General features: G+C 37.9%; 1 protein-coding gene across 1 annotated transcript in view; it reads left to right on the top strand.

Moving 5' to 3' along the window:
- The window catches only part of ASAP1 (ArfGAP with SH3 domain, ankyrin repeat and PH domain 1), a 400440-nt gene extending 376943 nt beyond the window's left edge, over positions 1-23497 (top strand). The window contains 5 exon segments of the mRNA XM_044669204.1: positions 3350-3419; positions 5389-5447; positions 14787-15289; positions 17301-17423; positions 23057-23497. Of these exon segments, the coding sequence (XP_044525139.1) occupies positions 3350-3419; positions 5389-5447; positions 14787-15289; positions 17301-17423; positions 23057-23131 (830 nt within the window). The 3' untranslated portion in view covers positions 23132-23497.
- The last annotated feature ends 3070 nt before the right edge of the window (positions 23498-26567 follow it).

The following is a 26567-nucleotide window of genomic DNA, read 5'->3' as shown; positions in this document are numbered from 1 at the left end:
TGTCAAAGATCACTTGATTAAGTATACAGAAATAAGATTTGGCAATCCTCTTGCATAATGTTTTAGTGTTTTTAAAGAGCCATATGGCCATTTCTTTTGGAAATAAATGAAGCCCAAGAGGACAAGTTAATAGGAATTGTGCTAGAAGCAACTGAAATTTTTAAGTTGTGAAATCATGGAGGTGAATGCATTATGTGCCAGAATTCTAGAATTTTATGATTGTAGAGGACTTTATCAACCATCTCACAAGTCATACAGATTTTGCTTATCTCTTCCTCTCCAGAGATCTTGCATTAATATCTCAAGACTTATAGAAATATCATTCATCTTCACAGCTGGATTAAGGAATATAATCTCCCCTTGGTTTTGATACAATAATAATATACAGTCATCTAGAATCTGCTTATTTAGTAACATGTATTTTATATATCATTCTATAATATATTATCATATTTTACCTATATTATTCTATCATAACATGTAATATAATCATAATAACAACAATAGCAGCAGCTTCAGCAACAATAATAGGTCTGGATAGTATTTTAAGCTTTGCAAAGGATTTTACAAATGTTGCTTTATTTGAGCCCCACAGTAGCCTTGGGAACCACGTACCATTATTATTCCCTTTTTACAGATGAAGAAAGTGAAACAGACATCAGTAAAGTCTTGCCTAGAGTCAGACAAGCTAGTAAGTGTCTAAGAACAGATATGAATCAACATCTTCCTGCTGTGAAGAGCAGTGCTCTCTGTCCAGTGTACTACCACTCTACCTACCTTAGCACTCTGGTCTCCCAGCTCTAAGTCTCCTCCTCCAGCCCCCACCAGATGCTAAGTGGTTTTGGAGGGACTTTGGAGTCCTTGTTGGACAACTGATCATGGGGATAAAAAAAAGGTCCAGATGAGAGTATAACTAGATTGTAAACAACTTTGGGGCAAGGACCATGACTGGCTTCCTTCATGTCCCACTTTCTATAAGAAGTCTTTCCCATTCCTTCTTTCCTCTGAGAATATCTCCAATTTATCTTCTATTTTATTTGTACATAGTTGATTGCATGCTATTTCCTCCATTAGACTTGCCCTTTATCCCCAGTGCTTCAAACCATGCCTAGCAGTTAGTAGCCACTTAATAAATGCTTATTCACTTGACCCAATTTGGAGTCAAAGAAACTGAGTTCTTTCTTCATCTCTGCTACTTGCTGCCTGCATGATAACATTGATCAAATCATTTTATTTCATAAAGCCTTAATTTTCTTATCTAAAAAAAGAAGGTGGTCATCATTGTATTACTGGGCCCCACTAAGGTTATTGGAAGAAAGTGCTTAAAAGATTGAAGTCAATATAGAAATAGGGATTGTTTTTCCTTATTTGTAATAGCCTCTCTGTATGACACCCACCACTTTTAGTGGAATGGCATTAACTTTATACGGAAAAACAGCACATCATTTATTTTAATAGCTTTTATTATTTAACATCACATTATTGAAGATGCGAAAGTATTTTCCTGTGTCCCCAAATACTTGCAGTAACACATAAAACAATGACATAGTCTTATCCCAACAAAATACTTATTTTCCTCCTTAGAGCTAGAAAACAAACTATTGTTAACCTGGAACATTTAAATATATGTGGGGAAGACTGAAGAAGTTGTCTGTTGCATTTGCCACATCCTTTATCCCTGTTTTCCCATTTTCTGTTTGAGGATGAACTTACAGTTCTAAATCTCAAAGAAAAGAATTATGGCCCCACACTCCCTAGATCTAATGGGAGAGTTGATTAGGAATCTTAATAATCCACACCCTCCTACCTCTAAAAGGGTATAAACTCATCACTCACTCAACAAGTATTGTGCTGAGGATACAAGTGAAGGAATGAAATACTCTCTATTTCCAAAGAGCTTACATTCTAATGGGGAAGACAAGATAGAAAAATAGAGAAAGCATAAATATAAAGTTCATAAATGCATAAGCGGATATATCACCCTTTGTTTGTGCATTTAATGAACTTTATATTTATGCTGTATGACTTAATATCATATATATGAGACAACTAGATGGCACAGTGGATAGAACACTGGGCCTAGAGTCAAGAAATCCTGAATTCAAATACAGCTTCAAATACTTACTAGCTATATGACCCTAGACTAAATTACTTAACCTTCTTAGCCTCACTTTCCTAGACTATAAAATGGGGATGATAATAATAGCATATATCTTCTAGGGTCATTATGAGAATCAAGTGAGATAATTTTTAAAGTGCTTAGCACAGTACATTTTCCTTATTTCCTTCCTTCATCTATGCATGAATTTGTACATTTATATGTATGTGTCTACTATACATGTACAAATACACATATTATGGATGTCTCAGATGCCTTAGTGTGATTTTAAGGTTTAACACACACACACACACACACAGAGCTATGTTGTAAAGTTGATAAGAGCTGTACTTGGAATCAGGGATGCCTGAGTTCAAATTCCACCTCAGATATTTGCTATCTCTGTGACCCAGAACAAGTCCTTTAACCTCTGTTTGCTTTGGTTTCCTCAATTAAATGGGGATAATAATAGTACCTACCTTGTGGGACTAAGGATCAAATGAGAAAACATATGTATAGTACTTTAAAAATCTTAAATGTTACAAAAATGCTATTTTTATTGATATACATGCACACAAAAGAGTTAGATACAACATAATTTAGAAGGGAAGATTATAGCAATTATGGGTCTCAAGGAAAGTTTCTTGCAGAAAATGGTGCCTAAATGTACCACCCATATTATAGTACCTACCATCTTGGGGAGAAGGGATGGATGAGGGGAGAGAACATGGATCTCAAAATGTCATAAAATGATTATTGAAAAATGTATTGACATAATCTGGAGAGAAAAATAAAAGAAGATTGTGTCTGAGTGGAATCTTAAAAGAGTAGACCTCTATGAACAAGAGTTAAAGAGGGAATACATACATTCCAGACATGTAGACTGACCTGGCCAGAGGCACAAAGGAAGGACAGGAATTATCCCAAGAATATAGGGAAGGGAGCTCAGAACTGGAAACTTGGTCTGCCATAGTTAGACTTTGCCTTCTTTTAGAGTCAGGAGCACAAAAAGAGGCACTAAAGACTTTTTCAGAGACACCCATCTAGGGGAAGCATACTCTAGGCACCTTTAGATTATACAATCTTATATAAGTTAGGCAAGGGTGCCCACAAGGTTGGCAGAAGGACTTGGGTATAAGAGGCTGCTCACAGGCATTGTGCCTATTGTTACCCAGTTGATGATGCTTCCTCTCTGGAGGTAGGAGGTCCAGTCTACCTAGCCATAGTCCAACAATTCTTTTTTCTCTTTAGGTAATGACATGGGTCCATCATCTTCCAGTAAAACTGCTAACAAGTTTGAAGGAATGTCTCAGCAATCAAGGTAAGTGGATATTGAATAATCAATAGCTTGCTGTTTTCATACAGTTGTGTTTAATGGAATCTATAGCGTGTCAGAGCCAGTCTCATTTGATTTTAAATAAAGGACCCAAGGCCAAGAGATTTTATGGAACATCCAGTAAATATAAAAAATTGTCACCACCGTTTTTCATTTTAAGAGATTATAATCACTCTCTTTATTGACTCCATTGTTCAGTATGGGATTTAGGGAAGAAATAGAACTCAGGAGCAGAGGACACCCAGGGAGGTTTACAAGAATTTGAAACTCTCTTCCAAAGTTTGCCTTTTTCAAAAGGCTTATGTAGTACAATGTAAGTGGTGTTTATAAGACCTGTACAATATCAGAAGTGGATATATTTTAGATATCATCTGGTTCAGTCTGTTGAGATCCAGAAAAGGAAAAAACTGCCCAAACTGTCTATTTATAAATTAGGGACATCATTTTTCCTTTGCATTACTTACCAGTATTTGATGGAGAGTAGATAGCAAAATTCCCATTTCCTATTCTCCCAGATTATTCCAATAGGCTCTTTAAAATACAGTCTGCATAGGGTTCCTTTTAATGAACCAGATGTTCCTACTTCCCTAAGCAGTGTTTGGCTTCACTGGTGTTGTGGAGATCTGTAAACTAGATCGTGGTGCTGATTCATGGGTTTCTAGGATCTTTGCCTCCTGCTCACTAAAAACTGACCTTTCCCTTCTTTTGCACAATGGGTGACCCAGACCCCTGTGAGTGCACGACCTTCTGGGGAATTCTGCATGAGGATTGGGAGAAACCAAAGGGATCTCTTTTTAGAGCTTTGTCAGTGGGCAACATTTGCCCACTATATAAAACACAAATATCAATCAATAATGCATGTGCTTTTTTGCCAAGGAGTCCAGGCATGATTTTAAGAGTGCAAACTCCAGAAATGTTATAAGGAAAATCCTCCTTTTCTCCTGTGATTATTTATCACTGATCTTCTTTCATGATGGCTCTTTCCAGAGACTTTTATTCCATGGTTTCCCACAGGGTGATACAGATCCTCAAGTGAGATGGATTTTTAGGGGGAGAGGGACAAGAATGACATATTAAAATGGGGGTTAGGAGATAAATGGTATGGGGGGAAAAGGGGATTGGGGGTAGGGGTGAGCAAGAAGTAAAAACAAAGAGGAGCTCCATGAAGAAAGATAAGCAACTAGGCTTTCCTATTTCTTTCTCTTTTCCAAATTTTTTTTTTTGCATAGAGTTAAGGCAATCAGAAAAGAAATCTCAGATTTGTACGTGAAGGGGGAAAAATAGCAAAAATCACTGTTTAAATGGAACATTCATGGTGGCTCTTTAACATTATTAAAAAAAAACTTAGGTGCTGATCCTCTTTGCTTTTGTTTAAATTTTTGCTAAGGTCCTTTGAACATGGTTATTCCACTTTTATTAAAGGAAAATAGGAATTAAGGTCTATAGTGTTCTAGTGTACCAATCCCAGGGCAAAATGCCTTTTTATCGCTGCCTCACTGTACAGCACTGGGTGTGCCACCCTATCATTGCCTGCCCATGTAGTTTCCTGGTCCTGTAAATGGAGATTACTAAACCATTGGCTCCTTTTCCTTTAGATGCTAATTACTGAGCTTGTGGTTTGAGATACTATATAATAGCATCTCCTACTTTTGCCTTTGGGGCCTTCTCTGGTGACTTCACCCTAAGCCAAGGGACAGGGAGGGAAAGAAGGAAAGAAAAATTAAATTCCTTTGACCAACTTCTGGGAAATGATCCCAGATGTGATGCTTTCCTTTTTCTTTGCAATCTTTCCTGTTACTCTCCCTCCATATAAAGTGGGAATTTATGCCTATCTTCTATCGTAGGAACATTGGAAGGATAAGTTAGTCTGTAGAGTGCTATGAAATCCTTGAAGAATAACTTAGCTATTAATATTGTAACTGGTCGAAGTTATAATAATTCTTTTATTTATTAGTACCGGCTCTGCAAAGACTGCCCTTGGCCCAAGAGTTCTTCCGAAACTACCTCAGAAAGGTAAGACTTAACTTTTTCAAGTCTATGCAGACTTATAGTAAAAACATCCTTCTGTCTGGCATTGTGATATAGACCCTCATTTCCTCAAACCTGGATCATTATTATTAATAGCCTGCTGGTGGGCTTACCTGTCTTAAGTCTCTTCATTTCAATCCATCCTCCATTCAACCACTGAAATGATTTTCCTAAAGCATAGATCAGATCCTGTCAATCCCCCCTCCTGCTACCCACTCTCTTTAAACTCCAGTGGCTCCCTCTTATTTTCAGGAGCAAATACAAAGTCTCTCTGTTTGACATTCAAAATTCTTCATAAACCTAGCCTCAGCCTACTTTTTCTACCTTTTTTATAGCTTACTTTCCAGCACATATTCTTTGATCACAAAACACTTGGCTAGCCTCCTTAATGTTCTTTAAACAAGACATTCCATCTCTTGTTTCTGGGCATTTTCTCTAACTATTCCCCCTACTTGGAAAGTTCTCCCTCCTCAACTTAGCCTATTGGCTTCCTTCAAGTCCCATCTAAAACCTCGCCTTCTACAGAAGCCTTTCCCAGTCCCTCTTAACTTAGTACCTTCCCTCTTTTAATTATTTCATATGTATCCTGCATGTAGCTAGTTTGTACATATTTACTTACTTGTTATTCCCCCATTAGCTTGTGAACTCCTTGAAAGTAGAGATTGTCTTTTGCCTATTAACATCTCCATCATTTAGCACAGCTACTCGCATGTAGCAGATACATAATAAATACTTTTTGTCTGACTGACATCTTACCACAACTACTAAAATATAATTGTTTGGGAAAGGATACACATAAATATTGCCATCCGTGGTTCTGTTTTCCTCTCTTTTCCAACAATAAGATAAAATTCACCATGTCCAAAAAAGAACTGAGGTTATTTTTTTTCTCAAAATCAACTCTTCTTTCTGAGTTCCATTTTGTTTTTCAAATGGCACCAACATTTACCCAGCTCTCCAGGTTAGAAACTTCAGGTTTTTATTCTTTCTCCCTCACCTCTGATGTCAAGTTGGATATCAAGTCATTGGCAATATCTCTAATCCCAAATATATCACTTAAAACTAAGTAGAGTTAGAACTACACCCAAACCATCCCTCTCTGATGAATTTTGGTCCCTTTCTCAACTCCTCAAGTTTGCTATTAAAACATCAAAGCTTTGTTTTGGTGGACATATTTAAATTTCATATAAGGCAATATTACGGAAGGGAGCATCTGTTTGAGGCAGGCATCAATCAATACTCATGGGGTCCCAACAGAAGAAGAAAATGCCACTTCCATGTCCAACCAGGGTCCTTGACTCCTTTCCCAGACTCTCTTCTCTTTACAAAGCAGACTTCATTTGCAAGAGGAACGTTCCAGTTTCATTTTTGAAAGTGGTGATGTGGGAGTGCTGGTCTTTCTCTTTTAGAGCATTCTGACAAATTGTGGTGTACTTGGAATCCAGCAGTGTGGGAAGGAAGGAACTGAGAAAGAAAACTACATACAAGGTGCCAATGCTGCTGGCTCTGACTTAGTGGGAATGGAAAGGGCCATTGGCCCCATGGTAATAATGAATGATAAAGCAGTAGCTCTCACTTATAGAGTCCTTTTATAAAATGCTTTCCTCACATTTACTATATGAGGTATAGACATTAATATGTACATTTTACAGATGAGTAAACAAGCTCAAAGAGACTTAAATACCTTCTCTAGCCAGTTTAAGTAGGGAAGTTAAGTAGAAGTGCTAGAGCCAAAAAATTCAAACCAGATCTCCTGACTCCAAATTTAGCATTCCTCCTCCTAAGACAACCCTTCTATATTTTTCTAGATGTTTATGCACAACCAAAAATTTGCCCTCACAAAGAAGCTGAAAAGGTTTAACTAGTGTGTCTGACCCACTCTCTCCCCTCTGCCTGTTGTGGATTTTAGACTTCTGGCCCCTTCAGCCCATTTCTCCACGTATGTGCCTCCCTGGTAGCCCACTTTATCATGAGATCTTCTTCTACCTGCTTAATCAGGTCTCACTGTTATGAGGTTCAAGGATGGAGGCCCCTGACCGGAGCAAATCTTTATCTCTTCCCAAAGGAATTTTTTTGCCCCTAGGTATTCATATTAATGAATATTTGAGGTAAAAAAAAGCTAGAAGCAATATAGCATAGTGGATGAAATTCACAGATCTAAGAGTTAGGAAAATATTCAGCTCATGCTTAGTTCAATGCTTTGCATGTAATCAATGCTCAATTAATTAAATATAAGTTACAATTTAATCAACAAACATTAAGCATCTACTGTATAGAAAAACTGTATTGGGTGCCTGGAAAAATAGGAAATTTAATTAAGGCTTCATCCCAGGAATGAGAATTTATCCTCCAGACCAGTGATGGGCAAACTATGGCCCACAGGCCAGATGCAGCCCCCTGAAATGTTCTATCAGGTGTGCTACGTTATTCCTAATCTGATGAATACAATGAGTAGGATACAATACAATGAAACTTCGAAAGAGTTGCTTTAGAAACAGACTGACAGAAGAGCATTTCCTTTCCTTTGGTCCCCTCTTTAAAAAGTTTGCCCATCACTGGTCTAGTCTATAACTAGATGGTATTAGAGGATATTCCTACTGCAGCTTGGTGTAAGAAAACAGGTTTAAAGGAAGGGGTCTAAAACTGATGAGAGTTCATCTAAAATAATATATATAAAACTAAAATGAACAGTTTTATCACTTAGACATTGACCCCAGACCGTAATAGACTTGTAGTCCTCCAGTATTTCATTGTGGCATCATAAAAGAATGCTGGATTTGGTTTTAGAGGACTTGAGTTCAAATCTGTCTGGCTGCTTTTGGGGGGGAGGGTGGGATGATTGAATTCTCCCTTATTCCCTCTCAAATTTATCAGAGCACTTTTTTTCCCTCTCTTATGCAGTGGATTCTGTTCTGCTCACTAAATTGTAAAGGTATTTTTAAACATTTCATTTACCCATTTATTCATTTTTGCCAGCATTTATTGTCTCTCCCCCTCACTTCCACCCCCAACCCTACAATTAAAAAGAAAAAAAGATTTCCCATAATATAGGTATAGTAACGCAAAACATTAATTCCCACATTGGCTATGTCCAAAAATATGTGCTTCATTCTACATTTTACGTCCTTCACTTCTCTGGCAGAAGGTAGAGGATGAATTTCATTGCATCAGTTCATAAAAATCTTCCCAGATTCCTTACTATCTCTGTCAACATTTGTCATGGCACAATAATATTCTTTTTTATTTTGATACCATTTGTGTTGTAAAGGGGAAAATTATGGTTAGACTGAATATCCAAAAGGGTAGTAGCCAGGAAATGAATATATATTAATTCCAAATTATTTTTTAACAATTTATTTATAAAATATAGGGAAAGAGTAAAAGTAGAGAAATGAGAAGAGGGCAGAGTAAGAGATCTAGCTTAATGATTTAGACCAGTGATGGGCAAACTTTTTAAAGAGGGGGCCAAAGGAAAGGAAATGCTCATCTGTCCATCTGTTTCTAAGGCATCTCTTTTGAAGTTTCATTGTATTGTATCCTACTCATTGTATTCATCAAATTAGGAATAATGTCCCTTAGCAGGATAGAACATTTCAGGGGGCTGCATCTGGCCCACAGGCCATAGTTTGCCCATCACTGAGTTAGACTATGTGTTCAGGCCCTGACCTTATTCCAGCAGGACTCCAGAGGCCCCAGCCAGAGAGCCTAAAGATCAATTAAGGCAAGTTTTAGCCAGGAGGCCTCTTCCCAGTCAAGAGACCCCTCTGGAGGGTAGTACCTCCAGGGAAACTAAGGAAGGGAGTCAGCCTTTTTTCCACTCACCCATGTGTTGTTCTAAAGAGAAATAGAAAGCAGTCCCAAGGTCCTCTGCCAGAGCTCCTCCAGGTCCAGTTCAAGGCTGAAGAGAGCCCAGGCCCTGGAAGTTCTTGCAATTTATCAAGACCATTTCTCTCATCACTTCCTGTGCCTTCCTCCCATTTCATGTGTACCAATTACAACAAAGGCTTTGCTTAGGACTGCCATGGGGACAGTCAGTTGATTCTGATTTGTTACCCACTCTTGCACACGTGGGTCACAGACCTCTCCCACTTGAGGATTAAGTGGGGTGTTTACCCTTTTGGTGATTAAATCTAAAATGGACAGAGTAGAATAAAACCCATCTTCACATTGTACCAATATTCCTATATTGGGGAATGGCTAAAGTTTGTCATATAGGAAGGTATCTCCTCATTTTCCAGTTTTTGCCCACCCTGAAGAGAGCTGATATCAGTATTTTTGTACCTATAAGTTCTCTTTCTCTCATCTCTTTGGACCACAAGCCTATTGGTGGTATTGCTTTGGGTCAAAAGGTATACACAATTTAGTAACTTTAGGGGCATAGTTCCAAATTGCTTTCCAGAGTGGCGTGGCCATTAAGTTATGAATTCTCTTACTTTCTTGTCTGTGGAACAGGAGACAAGACATTTAACCTCATTGGGTACCAATTTTTGCATGTATAGAGTAAGAGAGTAAATGAAATGATCTCAGTGGTCCCTTCCCTGTGATCTATGGTCATGGCATGGGACTGCCAGGTCCGCCTCACCAGAATATCTTCAGGTCAAGCTTCTCAGCAGAAGATGATCCAAACAATTAATTTTTCATTCACAGTAATTCACATAGGGCATCATCATCATTGAGGACACCTAGTTTTAAAATCCTTTTGGTCTATTTGTAGAAAGAAAACTAAATCCTTACTTCAAATGAGCTTTTAAAAATTATTGATGTGATTTTTCTTTTACAAACTATGCTTTGCAGGAGGTAGTGTGCTTTACCTCTAGAATTCTGGACTCAGAGTCAAGAAAAACCCAGGTTCAAATCTAGACTCAATTATTAAATGGCCCTGAACAAGTCATTTAAACTCTTATTTGCCTCATACATCTCCCTAACACCTTTCACGATTATCCTTGTAGTTGGAGCTCTAAATTTTATGTAGTAATTTTTACGGCTTTGCATTTACTTATCTCTTTTGTTTATTCAGTCTTTCCATCATGCCCAACTCTTTGTGACCCCATGGACCATAACACACCAGGCCCTTCTCGTTTCCACTGTCTCCCAAAGCCTGTCCAAGCTTATTTTTGTTACTTCCATGATACTTTCTATTCATCTCATCCTTTGCTGTTCCCTTCTCTTTTTTGCCTTCAATCTTTCCCAGCATCAGGGTTTTTTTCCATTGAGTCCTGTCTTGTTATATGGCCAGAGTATTTAGGTTTCAGCTTTAGTATTTGACCTTTCAGTGAATAGTCAGAGTTAATTTCTTTAAAAACTGACTGATTTGCTCTCCTTGCTGTCAAGGAACTCTCAGAAGTCTTCTTGAGTACCACATTTCAAAAGCATCATGCAGCACTCATTTTCCCTACAGTCCAACTCTCATAGCTATATGTTACCACTGGAAAAACCATAGTTTTAACTATTATATAGACCTTTGTCAGCAAGGCGATGTCTTTGCTTTTTAGTATGCTCTCCACATTTGCCATAGCTTTCCTTCCAAGGAGCAAGTGATCTCCTTCCATGTTGTATATGCCCAGAAGAATGTAAATTCCTTGAGAGCAGGGAGTATTCTATTTTTAGTCTTTGCATCTCTGGCACCTAGTGCAGCTCCTTGCATACAGTGCAGAATTTATTGAATTGAACTGTCTGAAGGATCTGATTTGCTTACTGAGAAGACTATATTATACCAAGAGCCCCCTACAATTATGAAATTATGGCTACTTTGTAAAATCAGAAGTGTACTTTCATGTAGCAGTATATTGTAGCCCCATTCTAACATGTCATTTCCCTGGTTCTTCAAAAAATAGAGGCCTCTTGTAATTTAGGAATGCTATTTCAGAAAGGGCTTTTCAGTGGGGTCATCAAGAGACAAGAAAAGTCCTGGAAGTATAGGTGATAAAAGTTAACTCTTTTGCAGGCCCTGCCCTTTTGAGGCTCTTCATTCATATTATGGCAGGATATTTGCTTTGGCTCTCAAAAAAAAGGTGTAGCTAGCTTTGAGGTCATTTTCCCCAAATCTAAAAGTGTCCTAAAAGTGAACATGGACAAGAGTTCTTATTAGATTCTTCTATAAATATCTTAAAGACAAAATAAGGCAGGATGATAAAATTTGTGTTTTATTATATAATTAATTATTATTATATAATTATTATGTGATGCATATTATTAATATATTATTATATAATTTGTTATATAATTATATAAATTTTGTGAATAAATATATAATTGTATGAATTATTATATAATTGTATAAATTATTATATAATTTGATTTTAAAGTTTGAATGTTCCTTGATACTAGAAATTTGGCATAGATGGACAGATAGATAGATAAGGCAGACAGAGAGAGATAGAGAGATAGAGAGAAAGATAAGCAGATAAATAGATCATACAGATAGTACCATCTGGATTGTACCATCTGTACCAGAGTTTTCTCATCTGTGAAAGTGGGAATACTATAATACTATCTGCCTCAGGATTGTTAGGAAGAAATTGCCTTTATAGATCTTAAAATGATACAGAAATGTGAGCAGTTCTTTTATATTATTATTTTTTTTAAACCCTTACCATTCATCTTAGAATCAATACTGTATATTGGTTCCAAGGCAGAAGAGTGGTGGTAAGGAATAGGTAATAGGAGTTAAGTGACTTGCCCAGGGTCACACAGCTGGGAAGTGTCCGAGGCCAGATTTGAAACCAGGACCTCCCGTCTCTGGGCCTGGCTCTCAATCCACTGAGCCACCCAGCTGCCCTCTTTTTATATTATTATTTATATCATCATCATTAGATTTCCAAGTTCAAAATGCAATGAATTGAATTGGATTCAAAATTCAGTCTTTAAGGAAAGTGAGAACACAAAGAAATCTTGTAAAAATAGATGTCATGCTCTTATTTTAGCAGAAATTTTATATTTTCCTAACCTTGCTATGTCTTCTCTCTCTTTACCTGTTGAATTCTTACTTATCCTTTTTTGTTGATCTTTATTTTTATTCTGAACTTAATAAACACCAAATAGAATGGGCATTTGCATATGCATAGTTAAAAAGAAGGATTATACATAAAGTTGTAGGTAGGTCTCTATTAAATACAGTTTGGTTTTCAAGTTTTCCTTTATTTTTTCATTTTAAAAGTTTATTTTTTCTTTCCCACCTTTCTTTTCCTTCTCCCACCCCCACTGAAAGACAAATTCCTTGTTAACATATATATATAGTTAAGCAAAACATCTAGGTACCTACCAAAAATAATTTTTATCTTTTAAAAAAGATTTGAACCAGGGTTTGACGGTTCACTTCCTCTTGGAGATGCCATGTCCAAAGTATAGTTGTCTCATTCTCATGCCCTTAACCTATCTCTTAGAAGGTAGCCTACTCATTTTTTAAACCCCTTCTCAGAGGCCACCTTATCTTGATTTCCCCACATTGCTAATGATTACTCCCGCCCTAGTCTTAATATACTACTTTGTTTTGTCCTCTTGGATGCACCTAGGTAATCATGGAACATTCCACTTCATAGTTATGTGTGTTTGTGTCTTCTACTCAGCTAAAAGGACAAAAAGCAAAGCATTATGACATGTCTAACCTTTGCATCTCACTTAGCACCTAGCAAAATGCTCTTCATTCAACAAATTTGATAAATGTTAAAATAAATTATTCTTACAGCATGAGTAGGGTGGTATTCATGGTGAGGTTCTACAAATCAGGAGATAAAAATAGGCCCAGGTATAGGAACCACAGAAAAATGCTTGAAGCAGGTGAGGTGCTTGCCTACCTACAAGTAGCACCTGGTAGTTATTAATTCATTTCAGGAGCCAAGTCACAGATCCAGTTCCCTTTTTCATGTTCTCCCTGCTTCCCCCATCTAGGACTTCTCAGGGGTTTCTCTCTCCAAAGAAAGGAAAGGACCCATATGTACAGAAATTCTTTTAGCAGTTTTTTGTAGTAGCAAAGAAATAGAAACCAAAGTGGCACCCATCTATTAGGGAATCCCTGAACAAAAATCAAATCAATGTTGAGTAATCGTATTATTCCATAAGGAATTATCTAAGGGACAAATTCAGAGTGAAATGGAAAAACTTTCATGAACTGATGCAGAGTGAAGTGAACAAAACTAGAACAATTTACACAAAATCAATAATACTCTAAACAAAAAAAACTTTGAACGGCTTAAAAAATCTGATCCATGCAGTGATAAACCATGATCCCAAAGGGTCAGTGGTGAAGCATGCTTACCACCTTTGGACAGAAAGGTGATGGAATCAGGGTACAGAAGGAGACAATCTGTTTTTTGGACGTGGCCAGTGGGGAAATATGTTTTATTTGACTGTGGAGTTTATTATAAGAGTTTTGTTTTAAAATCTAATTTTTGAAAAATTATTTAAACAAAAGAATAACTAACTCTACCACCTCTTCTGTATCACCCTCTACATGATTCTGAGTTAGTGACTCCAATGGAAGCACTGGAGAGGCATTCAGTAATTTTTCTGATTTTCAGAGTGTTCTTACTGATGATGGTTGAGAGAACTTTTCTTTTAAAAATTCACATGCAATATACTTGTAGATCAGTGCATATCACTCTCTAAAGTATTAATGCCTCTTACAGAGTGACAGTGTGCCCAGTTTTCATTGTATCATGATTTCATATAAAAATAATTCATTTCCTACTGAGAACCTCTCAATCAATTATTCAAGAATGCTCTCTAGGAACATTTCTCAGTTCAACTTAATAAAAATGACACCATGTTCTCATCAAGAAACCTGTAGCCTTCTCCCATGTTGTGATGGGAATGCAGAAATGGACCTGTGAAATATGTTCAAGTAAAGCCATGCAAAATGTGCTTTTTCCTGTCCTCTTTATCAAATAGCTTAAGCATGAGAGGAAGAGAACAAAATTCAAACTTAATATAATATTAACACATTGGCTGTTTCAGACAGACAGAATTGTCCGTTTGTCTTTCAACTTTACAATATCATCTCATAACCATTCCTTTTCAGTCAACAAGTTCACATTTTCAGTTTCAACCATCAAATCTGTAGATAGTTTGAACATCTTTTTCTTACCTTAACTATTCATAAAGTTATTCAGATGCCTGCCTAGCTTCTTGGTTTTTATCTTTTTATAAACACACCTCCACCTTCAGTCAGAGTTTGGAGATTCTTTACCCCTTGGAGATGTCTCATTATCAGTTGTTCATTTTAGAGTGTTGGGTGCCTTTTAAGATAAATGGGATAGATGGAAATCAGAATTTCCCTTTATTGTGTAATATTAAGACCAATTCCTTGTTTGTTGTTTGCTTTATCAGTGGCACTAAGGAAAATCGAAACCAGCCATCATCTTTCCATAGATAAATCTAATGTCCCCCCAGAAATCTTTCAGAAATCACCCCAGCCACTGGAGCTCCCACAGAAGCCACAGCCTGGAGACCTGCCTCCCAAACCTCAGCCTACAGAATTGGGCCCTAAACCTCAGATTGGAGATCTACCCCCTAAACCAGGAGAACTGCCCCCAAAACCTCAACTTGGAGATTTGCCACCCAAGCCACAACTCTCAGACTTACCTCCAAAACCACAAATAAAAGACCTGCCCCCAAAGCCACAACTAGGAGACTTGCTGGCCAAATCCCAAGCTGGAGAAAGCTCACCGAAGACCCAGCCTTCGGAGGTAAATCAGAAACTCCACACTACGGATCTCTCTCCTAATGTCCAGTCTCGAGACTCTCTCCAAAAGCAAGCATCAGAAGATTCCAATGACCTAACGCCCACGCTGCCAGAGACACCAGTGCCTCTTCCCAGAAAAATTAACACAGTGAGTAAATCACCGAGATTGGGTATAAAGTTAGGAGAAATAGAACCACAAAACCACTCACCCAAGTTAATTAGCCATTCATTACATTCTCGCATGATGTAAATTAGGTTAGAAGACCTCTCCCAGTCATATTCTATGAGGACTGGATAAAAGGAACTTTGGTGGTGGACTTGAAAAAGATTTAATGGGGAGATATGGTGGCTATGTTCAAGTAGTTGAAGGAAAAGCAGGGATTAAATTTGTCACAAAAGAGGAGAAAGTTTAGACAGGAAAAAAGTTTGGATTTATTCTGCTTGTCCTTAGAGGACAAAAGTAGATGCCATAGTAGAAGCATCAAAAGACAAATTTAGTTTGATTTGATGTAAATAAAACCTTCCTAACAATTAAAATTATCCAAAAGTGAAAGGGATGATTTCAGGAAGACGTGAATGAATTTTCCTTCACTAGAGGTTTTCAAGTCAAGACTGGAGAACCACTTGTGGGAAATGGAGATCAGGTTTTGTGCAGAAATGTATTGGACTAACTAAACTTAAAGGGAATGGAATCATAGAAATATAGTTTTAGATCTAGAAAGAATTTAGAGGTCATAGAGTCCAACTCCTTCATTTTAGATATGAGGATACCAGATCCCTGAGAAGTTATGTGATATTTCTAAAGGTCACACAGCTATTAAGCATCCAAAGCCTTTTGGGGCTCTGGTCTTCCTAAATCTTAAGTTCAACACTCCATGTACTGCACCACATTGCCTCAAAAAAAGAGGGTCCTTTCCAGCTGTGAATCTGTGAATCTGTGACCTCTAGAGTCTTTCCTGACTCTTGAGCATCTCTGATTCTAAGTTGTAAGAAGAAAAAGGTATCCAGTTGCAGATATAATTTTGTGAGCCCATGATTATATTTCAGTATTGTAGAAAGTAAAAGAGTAAAACCTTTCAGTGACTTAAAAGAGGGAAGTGAATAGGGAAGCAGGGCAGTGTGACCACTTGTTTAGGATACCAGCTGTATCCTCATTATAAAGTGGCATAATGGATTTTGGACTGACTAGACCTGGAAACAGGAAGATATAAGGTCAGATCTAGCTTCAGAGACTTAACTGTGTGGCCTTGGGCAAGTCACTTAACCTCTCAGCCTCTGTTTCCTCTTCTATAAAATGGGGATAGTTATAGATGTAGCATTAGCACCCAGAATTGTTATGAGGACAAAATGAGATAATAGTTGCAAAATACTTTGCAAACTTCAAAGTACTATATATATATATATATGTGTGTGTGTGTGTGTGTGTGTGTGTGTGTGTGTGTGTGTGTGTGTGTGTGTGTGTGTATATATATGATTATCACCATTATCATTATTATTTTTTTAGTTGTACTATCCATTTCTCACCAGTTTCTGTAGATACTATAAATTCTCACAGAACTACTCTCTCTGTTTCATGTTCCATAAATTGAGTTAGCCAATGAGCTAGAACCATATTTAGATTTGTTTCCTGGTTTTTGTTTGCATAGGACAGAAAACCTACCGCCCCAAATCCTTAAGTCAGAACTAATCAAAAATGGAAAACTAAAAGTGAAGTAGAGCACAATACATAATTCCAAAACCCAGTAAGAAAGTCTAGGCAAACTGCTTCCTTTCCCTTGTTTTTGAACCAGCTTGTTTCTTCCTGGTAAAGCCAGTTTTCTTGAGACTCATGAAATCGTTAACACCCAATATTAAATATGCAGAAGTTGCACATTTCAGTTGACATCATCTCTTCCTGAAGCATTTTTAGATGGTTCTATAATTTCAGCAAACTAATGTTGCTGGGCAGAGTGACGCAGATGGGGTTATGGAGGCAAAACAAAGATCAGACTTCTCTTGGTGTTTTTGTGATGAAACTAGGCTCTGCCCCCAAAGTGTTGACTTTCCCACACATATAAAAAAAGGCATTAAGTCAAGTTTGCTGATAATGGAGCACCCCATCTCCATTTCTCTCTTCATCTTTTGCTCTTCTGGCTAAAATTACATTTTCTTTATCTAAGGGGAAGAACAAAGTAAGGAGAGTGAAGACCATTTATGACTGTCAGGCCGATAATGATGATGAGCTCACGTTCATAGAAGGAGAAGTGATTATTGTCACCGGTGAAGAAGACCAAGAGTGGTGGGTAAGTATCCCGTGTCTCCTGCCATTGCGAAAAAGGCTCTAGAAATATCACTGAGTCTCATTTCTGTACCACAGCAGTCATTTTCTCTGGACACCTGTTTTGCTCTCACTTGTTGGTGTTGCCTCTTTTCATCTCATAGAGCATCCATTTGGGAATTCACGAGTCCTGTTAAACTCCCTGCTTTTGATTTGCATAGAATGAGTGAGACAGATTATTTTCTAAACACAGAATAGCAGTTACCCATACTAGAGTGTCTTTGAAGCCTGAAAGAGGTCTGAGACCAGTTCCCACTCTTGTAGGGAAAGATCCCATCCTCTTCAGCAATCTAATTTTGTAGTGCCAAGTTCTGTGTCCTCTGAGAATGATCAGAAAAGGCATTTCATTGTTCGTACATGCCATATAGCAACATCCCAATACCGAGCAAAACTCTGCACCAGTCCAAGGCTTTGTGGAACCCTTGTTTTTCTATTTCTATTCTTTAATAGAAAAGCGAGCCCATGTAAAGCTTTGTGCTAGGCACGAGGAACACAAAGATCCAAAAAAAAATCAATGCCTTCAAGAAGATCCCATTCTAGCAAATACAAAATATATATATATATATATATTATTCAATACCCAATGATTTCAGGGTGTGGGGGATCTGGATGAATCTTCATCGTCATAATTACAGCTAAAATTTGTACTGTTCTTACTTTGTGCCAGGCACTCACTGTTCTAAACACTTTACACTAATTGTTTCCTGTGGTCCTCACAACAACCTTGAATTGTTGTCGTTGTTGTTGTGTAATCATACCCAGCTCTTCAAGACTCCATGGACCATACTGTCCATTGAGTTTTCTTAGCAAAGATACTGGAGTGTTTGCCATTTCCATCTCCAGCATATTAAGGCAAACAGGGATTAAGGAATTTGCCCTGGGTCACACAGCTAAGATGTGCCTGAAGCCAGATTTGAACTCAGATCTTCCTGACTCCAGACCTAGCACTAAGCCACCCAGATGTATTCTGTAACCTTAGGAGGTAGGTAACTTATTATCCCCATTTTACAGGTGAGGAAACTGAGGTAGCTTTTGTTTCTGTGCCCTCATACTGACTGTTCCCTCGGAGCTGGAAAGGTTTCCCTCTTCATCTCCACCTCTTTGGCATCCCTGGCCTCTTTCAAGGCTGAGCTCTAACACTATTTCCTGCTAAGAGGAATACTTTTAAGACATTTGATCATATCATGTTCATAGTTAAGTTGAGTGCTTTTTTAAAATAAAGCTTATTTTTTCAAATGAGAAAATGAAATTTAGTAAATTTATACCTTTAAAAAAAAACCTTACCTTCTGTCTTCAATTCAACACTAAGTATTGGTTCCAAGGCAGAAGAGTGGTAGAGGCTGAGCAGTGTATGGATAGAATTTTGGTCCCCAGGACTCTCTTACCCAGAATCCTATTTGCGTGTTTATGCTACATGCTAACATAGGGAATATATATTTTGGTGTGACCCCACCTCTCTCTCTCTCTTTCCCTGAACACAGCTGCTGAAGCTGACTTTCAGACAGGCAGGAGGATTTACACACATGGTCTTACTTTAGTTAGAAAATTAGGTTTTTAACTTCTATTTCTTTTTTTCTTCTACTCCAAGTGATTATGAATAAACTTTATAAAATAAATACTTGGAGTTACTGATATTAAATTAAATCTTAAAGCAGTTAAGGTTAAGTGACTTGCCCAGGCTCCCACAGCTAGGAACCCAAAACTTCCTTTGGCCAGGCCTGGCTCTCAATCAAAGGCAGGAAGTTTTCCAGTCCCTCCACCCTCCCTATAGCTACTCAAGACTCTTTATTCTCTGTGTGTATTGTGTAGAGGGATGGATGGATGGATAGATGGATAGATGGACAGACGGATGGATTGATAGATAAGCATATTGTTTTCCCCATTTGTACATAAGTAAGCTCTTAGAGTGTAGGGACTCTTTTTGTATCTCCAGCATCTAGCACAATGCTTAGCACATAGTAGTTTATAAAAGCTTGTTGATTTGTTGAGCTGATGGGAACTGATGAAGTTGCTAAGAGAAAAGGACCCAGGACACAGCTGATGATTAGAAAGTCGGACACAAATCAGACAAGTAGGAGAAGAAATGAGACAGCAGGGTCTCAAAAACATACTGGGAGGGGGGGCAGCTGGGTAGCTCAGTGGATTGAGAGCCAGGCCTAGAGACGGGAGGTCCTAGGTTCAAATCCGGCCTCAGACACTTCCCAGGTGTGTGACCCTGGGCAAGTCACTTGACCCCCATTGCCTACCCTTACCAATCTTCCACCTATAAGTCAATACACAGAAGTTAAGGGTTTAAAAATTAAAAAAAAAACATACTGGGGAAAGAGGGTGGTTGCCAGTGTTAAATGCTACACAAAAGGTCTAGAAGAATAAAGGCTAAGAAAAGATCATTGAATTTGACAATTAAAAGATCTTCGATAATTATAAAGAAAGTCATTTTAATGAGTATGGAAATTAGAAGCCTGCTTTCAAGTGAATAAGAAATAAGGGAAGAATAAAATAAACATAATGTGTATAGACACCTTTTCCCAGGAGTTTAACTATAAAAAGAAGGAGAATAAGTTTGAGGGAATGGTAGAATCAAGGGATGTTTTGTTTTATTTTTTAACCCTTAGTTTCAGTCTTGGAATCAATACTCTGTAACCCTTATGGGTTAGGCAATGGAGATTAAGTGACTTGCCCAGGGTCACAAAGCTGGGAAATGTCTGGGGCCAGATTTGAACCCAGGACCTCTCCCCTCTCTAAACCTGGCTTTCAGTCCACTGAGCCACCTACCTGCCCCACCAAGTGATGATTTTTTCTTTATTTTATTTCAAAAACAAATTTACACACAAGTTTTCCAAAGTTACACAATTCATATTGTCTCCCTCCCCACTCCCAGAGTTGACAAGCAATTCCATTGGGTTATACATGTATTACCAAATGATGGTTTTTTTAAGGATGTTGAAGACTTGTGCATGTCTGAAGGCAGAGGAAGAGTCATGAATTGGTTGGAAATTATAGCTCAGCTAAGATAACTTATCCATAAGGATACGCTTATTCTCTTTTTAAAAAACATAAAAAAGCTTTTATGGAGAGATGAATTTATTGACAAGAGTCCCTTTGGTTGCTCTTAAGGTGATCTTCCCCTTTTTTGACAGAATTAAATGTGGTTTCCTTCTCTACAAAGAGGAACTTCTACTAAGGGAGGTAATCAGTGATTTTTCTGCCAGGCATGAAACTAGTGCCTCTAGTTAATGGTCCTTGGAAGACACTGTAGGATGAAGATATAAAAGTCACATTCTCATGAGAACCTATCCATCCCCTTCTGTTAATTGCCATCCACTTTTAAGCTCATTCATAACACATTCTGTATACAATAAACCAAATAAATATAAAGAATAATACTAGCAGCAGCTTATGTCTAAGTGAGCACAATGGAGAGAGTGCCAGACTTGGAGTCAGGAAGATTCATCTTCCTGAGTTCAAATCCAGTCTTGTACACTTACTAGCTGTGTGACCCTAATCAAGTCACCTAATCCTATTGATCTCAGTTTCCTCATCTGTAAAATGAGCTAGAGAAGGAGATGAGAAACCACTCCAGTATCTTTGTCAAGAAAAACCCAAATGGAATCATCAAGATGGACACGACTGAAAAGACTGAAATTTTTAATATAACACATATTTCACAAAGCAATTTTCTTACACCAACTGAATTGAGTGGAAAAGTGAAGGTTAAAGAGAACTGAACTTGGAACTAGGATATTTGGTTTTGAAGTCCGTCCAAGTCATTTACCATCTCTACGCTTGAGTTTTCTCATCTGTAGAGTGAGAACAAAAAGACTTTGTCTTTATCTTTATTTAATTTTTAAGAGTACTATGAAAGTACTTCACAAATTTTCTGAGAAGGGAATAAGCGTTATTAAGTATCTACTCTGTGCAGGTACCATGCTAAGTGCTTTAAAAATATCTCATTTGATCCTGTGAGATAAGTGCTCTTATTATCCCTATATTAAAATTAAGGAAACTGAGGCAGACAGAAGTTAAGTGGCTTGCCCATAATCAGGGTGTTACAGGACAAATTTGAAGCTGTGAATGTTATTACTTCCATTTTACAAATGAGAAAACCAAGACTCAGTGAGATTGCAAGGCTATGAATGTCATGTAGGGGCTAACACAGTGGTCCAAGAACGCTAACCTAAGCTGAGGGCAGGGGGACACCCTCATTATACATAATGGACAGAGCACTAGACTTGGAGTCAAGGAAATAGGGGTTCAAATCTTTCTTCCAATAATTAATTAGCTCTTTGATTTAGACAAAGCATTTAGACTCTCTCTAGCCCTCAGTTTACTCATCTCTTAAAAGGGGATATGAATAGTATCTACTTCACAGGTTTGTTGAGGTACCAATAAGATAAATCTGCATAAAGTACTTTGAGGACCTTAAAACATTCAGTAAATGTGAGGCATTTTCTCGACAACAACCCTGGGAGGTAGGTACACCATCGTTAACTTCCCAAAAGGAATCTTTCTCTGTGTTTAACCCATCATGCTATATGGAGGGATGCGAGAACTATCTCCTATTTTAAGCTAACACATGTACTTCCTCTTCCTCCCTCGCCTTTCGGGTTGCTGAATGCTTTTCTCTTTGCATTAACTAGATCCCTAAGGAAGCATGGCACAGAGCCCTCCGTTAGCGCTTTACGCAGCATATGTTGGGACTTCCGTAAGCCATTGTGGAACACAGGGTAGAGGGAAGAAGCCTGGGCTGGGAATCAAGAAGCTTGGGTTCTAGGTTGGCCTGGAACATCTTGGGCAAATGGCAATATGGCTTACTGACTGGAGAGTACTGACTTGGAATCAAGAAGGCTTACGTTCGTCTCCTACCTCTGACATTTACTTGCTCTGAGACCATGAAAAAATTACTTAACCTCTCTGGGACTCAGTTTTCTCACCTGTAAAATAAGACTAATAATATCTAAGGTAATGACCTCACAGAGTTGTTGAAAGGCTTAAATGAGGTACTGCAGATAAATGATTTGCTAAATAAATGCCAGGTTTTTTTTTAATCATTTTATTTCTCTGGTCCTCAGATTCTTCCTTCATGAAATGAGGAGGATAAAGTAAATAAAGCCTCAAAGCCTCCTAGATCTTTGACTTGTATTAGATTTTTTTTCCCCACCACCATGTTTTACCAGAAGTCGTATGATATAATGTAGAGATGACTTGCCTTGTAGTTAGAAAGACCCAGATTCGAGCTCTGACTCATGGCTATGTGATCCTAGATAAGTCATTCCACCTCTCACCTGAAGAGAACTGTCATGTTGGAAGAGTTCAGCTTGTTCTCACTGACCTTAGAAGAGCAAAACCAGGAGCAGTGGGTCAGTCCCTGAAGGGCCAGTTTAGTCTTCTAACCATTAAAGGTGTCCAAAAGTAAAATATAAGTCAGAAACGAGTCGCTCTTCTACATCAGGGAAGGGATTCTCCACCTCAGGGAGAGCCTCTCCTCCATCCCTCCACAAAGGGATCCCACCACTGGTCTGGACCAAAGGCAAATCATTGGCTAGTGGTAGAGTCACAGAATTTCCAGGCTGACGATCGTGTCTTCTCTCCCTACAGATCGGTCACATCGAAGGCCATCCAGAGAGGAAGGGGGTCTTCCCTGTGTCCTTCGTGCACATCTTGTCCGACTAGCAAAGCGCGAGTCTTTGAGCGTTGCACATCGTACATGCAAGACGGGCTTTTTAGCAAAAGCAGACGGCTGCCACCTCCTTGTAATCCTGTGCACAATGTGTATATAGCTGCTGTTACAGAATACGAAATTCATTTAAGGTCCACCTCATGAGGTGAATTATATTATGTATTGTAAATATACCGCGTTATTCTGCCTTTGCCAGTATTAAGGTAGCCTTGGAATCTGGCACGCCTTATCGGGTTTGCTGAAGCCATCCTTGGCATCTAGCACTTACATCTCTGTCTATGCTGTTTAAAACAAAAACAACAAAAAAAAAAGTGTATGGACTTCGAGCTTTCCAAATAGAGATGGTCTTGATCAACCGTTGAAGTGCATAGAATGGACTCTTTATTCCTAACAATTCAGTATTCTCAATTATGTGACTAAAAAAGAAAAAAATTAGTGGAGAGTTAGATTCTGTTTTCCAAGCAAAACCATTTACATCCATTACAGACGAGCCTGCAGTTATCAGTGTATACAGTTTACAGCTATGAAACCCACTTTGGTATTTATTACAGAAAGTGCTCAGTTACATGTAAGTATTATTCTTTCTGAGAAACGTTCACCAACCTTCCAGCTCTCCGTGGCATATTAAGATGCTCATAGCCTAGTTCGTGTTTAAGAATGGTGAATTTATGCCATTCCATGGTTAGTGCCCCTGTGATATTACCTCATGATGCAAAAAGAACATATACCCCATGATGATTTTAGCAAACGTTGAAAATCTCTTCAGTACATTTTCCTACAGGTCTCTTTCATTCAATGTTCAATAACCAAGGACTGCTAGAAAATATTAGTATGTTTACATTATGCATGCATTTAGAAGCTTACCTGAAACTTACCTTTTATAAAGGAATAGTATGGCTAAGTTAAAACACAATGTTAGCTTTATTTTTTAAATTTGATTATGGTTAAAACTGAAACATAAGATCACAACAGTATTGGTTTGTAATCAATTGGCTTTCTTGGAAAAACGACTTTCCACGTTCTACTACGAGTCAGTGTCCTCAGCCTTGTCAGTGCTGAAAATCCACTGACTTCAAATGATTTCACTTGTTCTTGGATTCTTCAAGAGGCTGCCTTTCCTGCAAGTCACCATTGGAGACTTTCAGTAGCAATTCTTTTTTTTTTTTTTTCTGCCTGTGATCTTCATTAATCTACAGTTGCAGAGGATGGTTTTCCCACTCAAAACACTAGCCAATATACCAATTACCTTCTAGCCGATTCATAACTGGGACCTTCAGAGCTGCTATGAATTGCACTGTGACCAAATACACTTCCCAAAGTGAACTCGCCACACTCCATTTTCTTTTCATTCCGGCAATTTATTAGATCATTAAGGACATGACTGTTTATTTTGGTTCCTCCTTACATCAGTCTTGATTCTGGAACAGAATGCAATAGTCTTGCTCCACAATTGCTGCCACTGTCATCTTCCTCTGAGTCTCTCTCATGTGTGGTTCTGGCATTCCATTTGCTTAAACTATTTTGGCAGTGGTGTATAAAACTAATATTTTTAAGCAGATAGTCTTGGCAGCTAGTGAGAAATTTTTGTTTCACAAAAGCACAACTCCATACAAAAACCTTTAGAAGAGTCTCCTTAGCCCAGCTGAAAGTGCTCAGTGAATATTAATGTAGTTCTCTGTAAATGGTTAGTACAGAAACTTCAATCATGGCCTAATAAAATTTGCATGAAGAAATATGCAAATTATTTTTATCAGCCGTTATCAAAAAAAAATGATTTTTAAAACAATTTCATTATCAGTGTCATGATTTAAAAGGCAGCTTGTTACAGCATTAGAAGCCCTAGATCTTAGTGTCAACAAGTTCAGGTTCAAATTCTGATACTTATTGGTTGTGTGACCTTGGGTGAGTCATTAAGCTAGGTTCTCTGGCCCTTGATTTAGGAGACAGTGTGGTATAGTGGAAACCACACTAGGCTTGAGTCAGAAGACCTGGTTTCAGCCCCATCTTTGCACTCAATACCTGTTCATCTTTGAATAAATTGTTTCCTCTCTATGGCCATCAAGTTGCCACATCTCTAAAACAAGATGGTCCCTTCTGAGTCCCAAGACTGAATGATGATGACAAGAGCTCATTCGCAAACCAAAATGAACATAGCCAGAAGCAATCAAACCCCAACGATGTCCACTCTACAGCAGTACTCACCTCAGTATGTTGGCTGTACTGGGTTTCTGAAAGGAACCATGGGTTTATTTAGCATTCCATCTGATTTGTTCATACAGTGTTTTAAGTTGCATTAAAGAACAAGTTTAATGATCTTTGTGGTCTAGTGTATTTTCAGGTGATCTTAAAATAAACTGGTTTTTTAAAAAAACGATGACAACCAAACTTATAAAGACTACATGTGCAAAGTCCCATGGAGTCAATTCTATTCTTTGTCACCTCTTCTGAAGAAATATCTCTAGGTTTATTCAATTTTTTTTTAATGAGACAATGTTTCTGTCAGAAACTGGTGTTCTCTGTATTCCAGCTTACTGTGGGACATAGGAAAACTAGGTCGGGATACCTTTTATGATCTTGATTGAGTTTAAATCAGATATTATACCTAAACTCAGTGAGCCACTATCTGCAATTTTGTACATGACATAGTATTTTGGAGGTATGGAAACTTATAGACAAAAAAAAAAGATAGCTAATTAGTTGTTTTATTTTTCCCCCAGAGGGGAAAGTATGTTCTGCAAATAGTATGTGTCTTATTTTACTGTTGAACGGCGATTGCTATTTATTTTTTTATTGCCTAGAACATCCACATGTTGTGTATAGGAACCTCGATCTGGTCATGCCACCAGTTAAACTTCAACTTCTCATCTGAATGTTAAATTTCAAACATCAATACACTTGTCATTTCATAGGTATTTAATGTGACAGTTCTTTTCCAGTACTGTATGTGTTAATTTCTACTTTTTTAAATATTTAAAATTGCTTTTAAATAAACATATTCTCAGTTGATCCCAAATATCTGAACCCTGCCCCTTTGTTGAATGGAGAGGGGCAGAATGGTTTTTAGTGGAATGATCGATGAACACTGGGATCCAGGGACAAGTAACTTCATCTCACTCATCATCATCTGGAAAATGAGTGTTGGACTACATGACCTGTGAAGGTCTCTTCCAGCTCTTAAATATATGATCTTGTGTACCTCTTTGGGTTAGAGAGGATTCTGCTCATTTTAAAGCATTATTAAAAATATTGAGTTCTTATTGGCAATAGTTTTTCTAGCCGGAGAGAATCAAGAACTCAACCAATAGGTGCTTTAGGAGATAGAGACTTGAAAATTTATCTCCAGCCCTTTTAGTTAAAATCTTGCTATGTTATAAAGTATTAAGCAGTCACCTGTGCCTTTATGAAACATCAGCACAGCCACTTTGTCCC

This window comes from Gracilinanus agilis, chromosome 1 (genome assembly GCF_016433145.1).
Source record: "Gracilinanus agilis isolate LMUSP501 chromosome 1, AgileGrace, whole genome shotgun sequence".
Classification (NCBI taxonomy): Eukaryota; Metazoa; Chordata; class Mammalia; order Didelphimorphia; family Didelphidae; genus Gracilinanus; species Gracilinanus agilis.
This window is presented reverse-complemented; position numbering and strand designations above follow the sequence as displayed.